At 34.4% G+C, this 11,818-nt stretch overlaps 2 protein-coding genes across 3 annotated transcripts in view; one reads left to right on the top strand and one right to left on the bottom strand.

Annotated features, from left to right (window-relative positions):
* The first annotated feature begins 317 nt into the window (after positions 1-317).
* Positions 318-2,548, top strand: LOC119080654 (replication protein A 70 kDa DNA-binding subunit-like). 2 transcript variants are annotated; one of them, XM_037189069.1, is made up of 5 exons: positions 322-972; positions 1,037-1,217; positions 1,272-1,428; positions 1,920-2,121; positions 2,185-2,548. In XM_037189069.1, the coding sequence occupies exons 1-5, from the start codon at positions 951-953 to the stop codon at positions 2,481-2,483; spliced, it is 861 nt and encodes a 286-aa protein (XP_037044964.1). In that variant the 5' UTR covers positions 322-950; the 3' UTR covers positions 2,484-2,548. The 2 variants fall into 2 exon arrangements, with proteins under 2 accessions (XP_037044963.1, XP_037044964.1); XM_037189068.1 differs by having other exon boundaries at positions 318-972; positions 1,037-1,428.
* A 2,633-nt stretch (positions 2,549-5,181) lies between these two features.
* LOC119081108 (acid sphingomyelinase-like phosphodiesterase 3b) overlaps positions 5,182-11,818 on the bottom strand; it is a gene marked incomplete at its 3' end in the record, with an annotated part of 52,557 nt that continues 45,920 nt past the window's right edge. The window contains exons 7-8 of the mRNA XM_037189849.1: positions 6,054-6,160; positions 5,182-5,377 (exon numbers count right to left, since the gene is read on the bottom strand). Of these exons, the coding sequence (XP_037045744.1) occupies positions 5,182-5,377; positions 6,054-6,160 (303 nt within the window). The remainder of the gene's footprint in view (positions 5,378-6,053; positions 6,161-11,818) is intronic.

Here is an 11,818-nt window from a genome sequence, read left to right as displayed (position 1 = left end):
GTGGACAGTATACAAATTGGAATTCTTTGGAAAACTACTGTGAAAATTGTTGCGCTTATTGTCCTTTTAATAATGTTTATTGACCAGGACTTTATTCATAATAACGATAAACCCACTCTCATAAATATTGAAAAATTGATCAACATTGCAATTGCCATGCAGCACAAACTCAAATCAAACCTTACCATAATTCTTTCGTTACTTATTCCTCATTTTTCAGAATATGTTGAATGCTGCAATCGGAAACAAATTTGTCCCAAGTAAAAATAAGGTCTCACAAATGTCTAATCTGTCGAAATCAGATATCTCAAGTCTCATTGAGTCTAGAAGAACAATAGATTATGAGACTTAAGATATCTGATTTCGACAGATTTAGCTTTTGAGATATCTCACTTCAAAATTTTTTTCACTCGAGACTGGTACTTAAAAAACTCACTATACAAGTAGTGTTGTATACATCTGAACCGAAGGCGAAGTATAAAACTAACCTTTTGTTTCATTATTGATTTACTTCCGTAGCATACAATGTAATCTACTAGTACAGTGAGACGTAATCCCTACGAAATCCACAAGTCACATAAGGAAAATGCTTGCTCACAATAATTTCAAAAAGAAAAAATGATAAATGTTTGACTGACCCGAGAGTTTTCTATTCTTTCAGTGACATCCCTGATGTTTGACTGACCCGAGAGTTTTCTATTCTTTCAGTGACATCCCTAGTGAAAAACGAAAGTTTCAAAGGTTCGAAATAAGTAGTCTCATATCTATTGTGACGTGAGACTACGTTTTTCACCTATCACATAAAAAACTTTACTCGTCTAAATTTTCTTAGTGAGCATAGAATTGAAATTCATTCATTCTTCTCTTAGCAAGCCTTTCAAGAAAGTCATTCAATTTTCTTCCTTTCAAAGAAAAATATTTAATTTTTGCTTCTCGTAAAAAATCTAAAGATGCCGCCGAAACGCAAGCCAGGTACTTTTTGAATATTGCGAATAATAAATAAACGATTGAAGACCGACTTGTGTTCTTTATCAAGATAATAACAATCAAAACGAAAATAAGAAAGTAAAATTTGATCCGTGGAACAACCAACCAATTACACCACCGGAAACGCCAACATCAAGTTGCAGCAAATACGATTACAATGTCTGGAATAAGTCTGAAGAGACAAGTGAAAAATCACCAATTCAATTGTCTGAGTTATCGGTAGGCGTGAGGTACGTAACTACTACTTCTTTCGATCAAAAATCTTTAAGGAAATATTTTAATAGCAACAACCGTCCAGTAACATTCCGAGTGTCATTTAAATCAGAAAAACGCCCCACTAAAAATGGAGACATGTTCGTCTTCCATGCGATGGATGGAGATCAAGAAGTTCAGGTCACTGTATTTCCTCAGCAAACGGAAACGTTCTTCGATGTTGTTGAGGTGAGATTTTCTACCTTAACTTTTAACAAACGAATGGTATTCATCAAAAATTACCGCAAAGTTGACCATTTCATTCAACAAAACAGTCTTTTACTTGCCACCCGAAGGTTGCAAGAACACTTAGATGAGATGCCATCTTCGGGTGGCAAGTAAAAGACTGTTTTGTTGTTTGTTGAACGCTATATGAAAGGTACCACTGTATTCACAATATTGAACTTACAAGTCATTTCGATCGGTCATTTTTGATGTTGGTTCACACTAACCGCTATAACTAGCTTCATTGGCTGAAATTATTATCTTAGTACAGCTGTAGTCATTCGTAGACACAATTTCCGATATTACAACACATTTTCTTCTACCAAAATCACTATTTACAGAATACTTCGAATTTCGTCACTTGTTCATTCGTCACATAATTCGCTATATAAGAGTACAACTAGCCAGATTATGTACTGTTTCTAAAATGCAATTTTCTTTCTATATATCTACAGTTCAACAAAGCATATAGACTCACCAACTTCAATGTCAAAAATGAATCCAAAGATTTCCCATTATTTGTTGGATGTGGTCTATACATTTGCTTGCTGAGTGCATCAAAAATTGAGAAAATTGATGACTCGTCCGTATCGCAATTACGATTTAATTTCTCAAAGATAGAAGAGATCAAATTGTTTGAGAAAAGCTCCAGATGTGGTAAGTTATTATAAAAATAATTTGAAAATAGTGTGGAATTAACCTGTCCCTAATTTCATTTAGATTTTATTGGAATCATTGCGCGTAATTGGGGATCTCAATCTGTCGGTCAAAACAAGATCAAGCGCGACTTGACCATCACTGACTACTCAAAGCAATGCATTCTCTTGACTTTGTGGGGCACTGCATACAACGATTTTGAATCTGAAGGGACACCTGTGCTCATCCACAATGGTATTCTCAATGAATATAATGGATCGAAAACCATTACTATCGCACAAAATACCTTGTTCATACCAAGTCCAGATATCAAAATTGCACAAGACATGATGACTTGGTACGAACAAGAGATAAAAAAATGATTTTCACATTGAATTTGTCATTACATTGTTAATACAATAAATAATGAATGATTTTTGAACACGATTTGCTTTAAGAACGGAATAGCCACTTCCCACACTTTGCTTTTGATTTATTTGTCAACTACATGTTTCTAAACTGAAGTCAGTAGCCCAAAATCGGGTTAAGTGTTTCTACTCGTAAATACCAATGTATAAAAGAATATCTTAATTACAGATTTTAATAATTAACATTTCTTCAAGTCAGTCAAGGGACCCGACCCACCCAAGAGGTGGGGCCTAGTTTTGTACTTCGGCTTTATTCCTTATTTATACTTTTATATTTTGTTCAATAAAATGTAGCTGTAGGGGATGGCAGTAGGAAAAAGACGTAATGACTCATATAAGAATCGACATTTCAACAATTATTGATTCAAAAATGGCATCGCAGAACGATGCAATTCTGTTGAGAATCGAGTTCGACGGAAGACTGCTCACCAACTTCTGTTATCATCTGTAAACAACAACAATTAGAAAACAGACGATGTGGTCTGGATATTGTTGCCTTTTATATCAAAGTGTTATGATAAACCTAATGAAGTAAAAGATTTTGATTTGACCATTTGAAAATTACTAGACGAAAATGAAGCAGTAGATTCGATACTTCCGTTATCACCTTCGGAACGGGCTATAACGTCCTCACTAGTCTAAATAAACATTTGGAACCACAATACTTTAGCGTGCACCCACACGTTACGTTGTGTTTGCATAGGCAATTCACCGCTATGTAGTTGAATCATTGAAAATACACGAGCAATTTTGCATTGATGAGTTTGACAATTATATACAACGTTTTCCATTGCTCGTGTGTTTACGGCCTTACACAAAACGTCAAATTACAATCACCATTCCTAAATGAACAGTCAATGTTTTCTTTGATGAAACAAAAATGTTATACGTGTCTCCCACGTCGCCCAATAATCCCATACATTTTCGTTCATCAATTTTTCATTACTAAAACTAGGCCCCACCTCTTGGGTGGGCAGGTCCCTTGACTGGCTATTTTTTTCTATAGTTCCAGTCTTAGTTTTCTAACCATTTTTAAATGAGGTGGTGTTTTTGAGATCACAAAATTAAAGTTACATGAAAAGGTGATGTCTCTTTTATTCAGATAACAGCAGTCATCACATGCTTCATTTTACTCATATTTACTTAATTTCCTGAATAAACAAAAAGAGCTATGAGTTGAAGGTCCAGCGAGCGATGTCTTACTCCTAATATGAGTCTACTATATAGTCTACTAAAAGCACATTTCTTGCCAACCTCTTGAAAAAAAAACTAATGTGAATTACGGCCCTCGCTTCGCTCTGACAAAATTCACACTCGTGCAAACACTTTAGTAGGAACGAAAAAATTTCTTTTAAGAACACGATTTCACGCAAAAATTGTTGTATATCGCAGATTACCAGTCCAATAAAGTCCAATGTTCGAATTTAACCACATGAATTACGATACTGGTCGAAAACACTTAATATTTTCAAATATTTTTGAAGTCTCTGAGAATTACTCGAATTATCGTGTTATCAAGCAAGCAAGATTGTTCTAGACTTCTAGATTGTTCGACCAGAAATCCAGATTCACTCACTCGTCGAATAATTTTTTTTCTGGAAATCCGTTGCAAAAATGTCGCGGTAACAAGTTGTGTTTACAATTATACTCCAACCTCACTACTCCAATGTTATCCATCTACGAACTTAAAATCGGGTAAAAATTACTTAAGTTATCACGATAACAAGGAAAAGCGTCTGAGTATAATTTGGCGTATTTCCTGCCTACCTCTTGAAAAAATATAACTCGTGTGAATTACGGCCCTCGCTTCGCTCTGGCCGCACTCGTTCACACTCGCTCTGGTTCACACTCGTTCAAACATTTTAGAAACGAAAAAAATTCTTTTAAGAATACGGATTTTACGCAAAAATTGTCTTATATCCCAGATTACTAGTCCAATTAAATTCCAATGATCGAGTTTAACCACATGAATTACGCTACTGGTAGAAATTGATTTTTGAAGCCTCTGAGATGAGAATTACTCGAGCTATCGGTTTCTCAAGCAAGCAAGCAAAAAATCTTTTGGGAAGTACTTCTTAATCGTTAGACCAGAAATCCAGAATTTCACAACTCGTCAAATAAGAAATTTTTCTGGAAATCTGTTGCAAAAATGTCGTGGTATAACAAGTTATGTTTACAATTACTCCAAACATACTACTCCAATATCATTCTCTGTCAATTAAAACAAAAAAAAATGAAAATCGGGTAAAAATTACTCAAGTTATCGCGCGGTAACAGGAGAAAGCGTCTGTGTAGAATTTCTCCCATCTCGTTGTTCTAACATTATCCATCTGCAAACTCAACGTCAAGAATTTCAATCTTCGTCGAATAACACAAAAAATTTGAAAATCTGATAAGAATTATGGAAGTTATCGCGGTAACAAGTAAAAAAATCTCTTGAGAATTACTCCCATCTCATTACTCCAACATTGCCCATCTACGAACTTAACCTCATGATTTTCATTCTCCGTCGATTAAAACCAAAATTTTGCAAATCGGTAAAGAATTACTCGAGTTGTCGAGTCCACAAGTGTACGGACGTTTTCTGTATTTAACGTTTTTTGCCAATGTAGAACATTTTCAAAATATCAAAGCGAACTTAGCGTTACGGACATTTAAGGGTATTTTCTTTCATAAGACCCTGACTTTCAGTCAAGGGAATTACATTCCATTTTCCACTATCATTAAAATTGTCGTACTTACCAATTTTGTCGTACTTACCAATTTCGTTATATATAATCCGGAAAGAATCGGAATGTAAATGTCCAAAAAATTGTCCCAGTATAATGTTTGAATACTTGCGAACCAGTCTGCAGCAGAAAAGATTATTTTTAATTGATTCTAAATTTCAAAAATTTCAATAAAGAATTCCTAATAATCGAGTTATTCAGTTAATTTGACATCAATATAGACGGAGGGAAGTAATGCTTGATGCTCCGAGAATCTGGCATAGATAAGAGACAATTTTATAGCTACGAGGACGAAGTCTGTTGTGTTATGAGTGTGGGTATAATTGAAAATTTTAATAACGTTCATTCGCCGCAAAGACAAGACTGTATCATCTAATGCTAACGTTAGGCAGGACAGCTAATGTACAAAATGGTTTAACCAATTTTGAACCTAATGTACTAGGAAATTAATTTTACAAAATATCTCGCCCACAATAAACCGATTGGAACTATAAGTACCGTGTGATATTCGTTCGGGTGTCAAATATCACACGGAACTTAACTCTACCGGTTTCAGAATCTTGGCCCTGGAGGCATTTTACAAATGCTTTTATGTGCAAATAAGCCAATTTGCAAATTCTTTTAGCATATACGCGTGAAATATGATAAGAACCAGTGTCCATAAGCTTGAAATTGTTACAAATGTTTTTAATCTTCAACCAGATCAAAGTGAAGAGTAACTGTCCTTCATGCCCAATAAAATGTGATTTTTCTTTTCTTTCTTTATAAGATAATAGTTGAATACTTTTGAACTAACCGTAGGTAACGTAAATTGTTTTTCTCTGAAAAGGTTGAATGGCCATTTGGTAGACTACCAACTTGTCGTTCATCGGAGCCGGGGGGCATGTGACCGACGATGTAAACCTGCAATATAAAAAGGCAAAAAAATGTATCAAATATAAAAAAGGTCTCATATAATCAGTTTTATGTTTGCTATCTCATTTTCAAGGGGTTAAGATAATAGATAAATGGATATTGAAGGCAAAGGAAAAGGAAATATATTTTCAAAAGACTTAATATTTTGTTTCTTTAGTTGGTTGAAGTGCGGACATTCCTTTTGGGTGTTCGGTAGAAAATTGTGAAACATTTTCCGGCAGAGTAACGTTGAAGAAAACAAATCCACTTTTTATGCATTGCCTACTTAAGAATAAATAACTGGCTCTGATAAAACTTTCGGCCAGATACCCATGGTACACAGGATTTCGTTTTTATGTAAATTTCTCAAAATGATCTCCAACAAAATAATGTTAAAACATCGCCCTTTTCTGTGATTTCACTACGACAAAAATACATTTGAATGTTTATTTCTGTCACCTTGCAGAATCATAACGAATAAATCCCGGAGAAAATTTTATTTTCGTTTTTTTCTGTCAAGGGTACAGGTATCATGTAAACATCTCCATTAGTCTGGATCCCATTTTTTTCTTGTAAAATCGAAGGAGTGACAGTAATATGAGGAAAAATTGATGGATTATTCAGTCTGAAATAAGAATTGTTTTAGTTGAATCTATAGGTCCCCTCTAATGTAGGAGAACCTCACGCTATAAATACCTTCGGAGAACCATTAAATATGACCTCTTCACTCCTCTAAAGAGATGATAATAATAGTGAACAAAATAAATGACTAGTGCCGCACGTCTGTTGTTTTATGATGGGTCAAGTATTGGCATAAAGTATTTCCAGGAAACGGACCTGCACATTTGAACAACTGGCCAAAGCTACTTCCGAAAGGGCAGTTTTCAAGCAGAAACTTATTCCTGAAAGTTATATCAATCATATATGAGACATGCACAAAACGACCATCAGTTATACGTCACTAACAATTTGCAAAATATTTCAAAGTAAATGGATTTTGATGTTATCCGAGAGCATAGCCTTTAACTTAGTAAATTTGCATTTTGTATACACTAAACATAAGTTCGAATAATTCATAAAATTATATGTTTTATACAAATAGCAGAATGAGTTTGTCACATTGACATTTTACCACTGCACTAATATGAATGGAAATGCAATCACATTATACGTATATATGTCTCTATGTCGATCAACATTTTGTGCATATATACGTATGTGAACGATATGAACTAAAAGTTACCCCAGGAAGATAGAATCACTTGAGTCGAACTGTGTGGTTGAATACCCGTCAATAAATGTACGTTTAATACATATATGTGTTCATCAAGAACTCATATATCTAATGTACGTTCTAAATGGACTGTAAATATGAATGGACATGAACATATACTTTCAGGGGACCACAAATCATACGCAAATGCAAATTAATAATTCATGCGAGCAATTTCAATTGATCTTCAGCTAACGACCTACTTCATAATTTATGTGATTTATTCATCCATACGAAAGTGTTAAATTTTGTCTCAATTCTAATCTTCCATACAAATAGGAAAATTTTCAAAATGTCAATCAATAAATCATTGCCATAAAGTGAAAACCGAAACAATGGACCAATAAATAAGTCAGCCATAACAACACCCGATTGTGAAGCACATTATTTTACTTAAATGTTTGTATACTAACTGTAACCTACTGCACAGTGTTATATCAGTCTCTCAAAAGCAATAAGTTTTATTACAAATCGTGACTAGCGCTTGCGGCTATATGATTATTTCTAATCTGCAATAAATAACGTTTCATGCGATACTATTACGGTTTTAATTTACTATTTGTGCTTGATACTTTGAAAAGGGTTGGAGCGAAACATATCGTCAACATAATACAGGTGAACGGACGAATTAATTGCACAGGGTGGTAACATGAGTTTTGCATTTTTGTTGTAAGATTTCCATGAAAGAAAGGTTCAGTATTAAGGTTGTCACATGGGACTATAAATTAGCTAATGTTTGACCAATCATACGAGTATAAGTCTTTGTGTGAGAAATTAATCGATCGATCGAGTAAAGAGTTTTTGTCTTCGTTTTTTTAACAATCTGATCCAGTGCATCTAACATTTGTTTGACTGGATGTATGCCTCTCAATGAGGGGTACTTAGCCATGAACCACCCTGCGGGCCAATACGGGGTCGTGAGTGTGGACCACATGCTTTACGCGAATTCCGAACCACGCCTATGGATTATCAAGCCTTTAGGATTTCTCGTCTGGTGTTGATTATATCTGCGCCTAAAGTTAGACTCCAGATATTTGTACACAGAATTCATTTTTCATTACGATGTTCATGTCATTCTGTGTACGTTTCATTGAGGACACCAAACACCTCAACTACCCAGATTATGAAGCTTGGACGCACTTAGGAATGTTACTTTCATGCTCCATTTTACGGAAAATCCTATAACACATTGGCAGATATAATCTATTACTTCTACTGATACGTTGGATTAATGGAAAATCAGTTACTTCATTTGTTGTAACATCCATTTTGCTATATAAGATTTAGTACCCGAGCATATTGTTCATTTTGTCGTCTCTGTCGGTAACAGATGGAATAACCGCAAGCCGGAGACTCAATATTGATACTTTGACATTAACTTTAAGAGGCACCAGCACTTTGCTGAAAAGCATACATTAGGGCGTATTTAAATACTAGATTTTAGTTTACTTTTGATGATATCTTTCCACCAGAATCCTTTTTCAAAAATGTACGACCGCAGTCCCAACCACGAATGTGGTAGCTTTCGACAGAAAATAGATTTGGTTGTAGCAGTTTGACCAGCTCTGAGAACAATGAGCAGTTTATGAAAATTTCGGTAAACTGCTCACTTTTCTCAGAGCTGGTCAAACGACTATAACCAAAACTAATTTTTTAAAGCTAACACATTCGTGGTCGGAATTGCGGTCGTACATTTTTCAAAAAGGATTCTGACGAAAAGATATCATCAAAAATGAAATATGAGGCACACAAATCTAGGCTACAATTTTAGCTAAGTACCGGTGCCTCTTAACATAACAATGAGTGTAACTTTAGTCAAAATTGTGGGTTCGACATATGTTACGACGTATTTACTCAAACTTGTCACGGATTCCTACGGAGTCCAACATTAACTAACTAAAAATGTACACATTGGGAATAAAATGGATGTGATGAAACCTGCCACTTTAAGAATTGTCAAATACAAAAGAAAATCTTGTCAACGCTTCCTGCTGCTCAGCACCCTGTTTCACCTATAATCCCATAAAATCACTTACGAGCGCCATAAATAAAACAATAACTGTAAACAGTAATTTCGGTATATCGTACCGATACCTCTCCAATCTCCATAGCTACCCTGATCGATAGCATAATCAAATGAGGCTATCAAAATGACGGATTAAAGTATATTTACAATTAATTGTGTATTAATGTCCATTAGGACGGTATACAATTTCCACATAAATTATTTAGGTCTGAACGCAAATAACAACAATTGTCAATGTAACAGTGACTGTTATACACATTTTGAATGTAACAATATTATCATAATAGCATAAATATAATGTGTTATGTACCATTCCAACGAAAAGCACTTTATAATGCAACATATTACAGCTTTTCTATTATGTAAGAGGGTTTCACTGGAGTCGTTGCTGGTATATATATATATCCATACTACATATATACATAGATACGTATGTAATGACGTTGATTGTGGGGGTTTGTGAATTACACGATGTTCCAATTTGGTAGGTGGAGAAGGTTAATACAATTTGTTATGTGTCAAACATCATTTGTGTCTATTTCGTGTATATGTGAAATCGTTGGATTGACATTACAAGAAATAATGCATTGTGTCAGCAAATTTCTGAGTGAATTTGTATTGTATATTGTATGTTGTGTATGTTCGTAGACAGACAATATTACATTTTACCATGGTCACGAGAGAATTCGACTGATAGTACCGGGATGAATTTGCTATCCAGATTAATATATAGATAGTTGGAAAAACAATACCGAACGGAATTAATTTTACCACCCGACACAACCGCATACACATTTCCAACTGTGAAATTTGTCCAGATAAATTATGTACACATCTTGCCCGGAATCAATATTTAATTTCTTTTGTCGCTCATGATTGTGTTGCTGATAGCGAAACAGTCGATGTCGGTTAATAGCTTTTCAAAATCATACTTCATGTACACAACATCAAATTTAGCTGTGAATAATCTAGAGTGACCTTTACGGTGGCCAGGTAAGCAGAAAATACTTCCAGATAGCCAGATTTTCAGTAGCCTCATAACAGCCAGCTTCATAATTTGGGTATTGGCAGTGTGTTTGGTGGTTGCAACGATGGACACACTGACTCGTATGACGTAACCCAAATACAATTAATTTGTATGAATACTTATATCTAGCCTACATTTAGGCGATGTATCAATATGTTGACTCATGAGGTCTCTAAACAGAAATAAACATAAATCTACATACACGTAACAATCACACAGCTGGTTTTCATGATTCTTCCTGAAACACTTCAAGATTAATTTGGTCTACCCACGATCCTTGAACACTTTTCATCGGCAGTTTGTTTAAATTTTGCCGGACGGTTTTTTTCCCAACATTTCCATTTTTCAAGTTTTTTTTCCCAACGATTACGGCAACCCCTTGTCTGCAATATATCTCTAAACACATTTTACGTAGCTCCCATATTTTCGATCAAAATAAGTTTACCGAGCTAATCCACCTATATTCCATTTCATTTACATATACGCCCGATGTATAGCAAATCCATTAATTCCTAGCACATTTTCGGGAAAACTACACTGTACTTTCTTATGCGGAAACGTGTGGATAAATCAATTTAAAGCATAGTCGAGTCAACGCTATACACAAGGCTCTGACTCAATGTTTACGTGCTGTGAAACAAAAATTAATAAAGAAAAGCGAAAGAAAATTCAGTTGTCGATGTCGCTGTTTTCGTACAATACTTTTTCGTTATTCCATCATACTTCATACTTATAAAGGATTATTGATTTTACCTGAAGGCTTTATTTTGATTCATATATATCTACAACGAATACGTATTTATAAATGGTATTATGGCACTCTTGTTGTTGTTTTTGTTTGGTTATGTATACCGATATTGTTCACGACGAGGAAAAAAAAAGTTTTCAGTGAATGGGCTTTTCCTCTTCGTCTTATTATTATAAATACACCCTCGAAATACATCATTAGATATCATTGGATATATATATCTGATCTAGCCTATTACGCTGTATATTTTTAGGGTGCTTGAAAATTAAATTCACAAAATATATTCATTCACAATACAACCACCGAACCATGAAAGTATTCGATATATACTTTTCGAGAGAAGTTTTCCATATTTATTTTTTATTTTGTTTAAAAGGTCAGTATTCACCTTTCGAAACTTCGGATTTTCCTCTTTACATATTTTTTTTTCATATCTTCCAAAATTAAATCATAAAAGATTATTGAGGGATTGAAGTTATGTCTTTATTGTTTTAAGGTTTTGACATAAAAGATATTGGCAATTATATGGTTCATTTCATCCACACAGCTAGAGATTTGTTTATTCATGGTTTGAATTTTTTTTTTTAAGGATT

This window comes from Bradysia coprophila, unplaced genomic scaffold (assembly GCF_014529535.1).
Source record: "Bradysia coprophila strain Holo2 unplaced genomic scaffold, BU_Bcop_v1 contig_350, whole genome shotgun sequence".
Classification (NCBI taxonomy): Eukaryota; Metazoa; Arthropoda; class Insecta; order Diptera; family Sciaridae; genus Bradysia; species Bradysia coprophila.
Note: the sequence above shows the minus strand (reverse complement) of the source record. Positions and strands in the feature narration are given on the sequence as shown.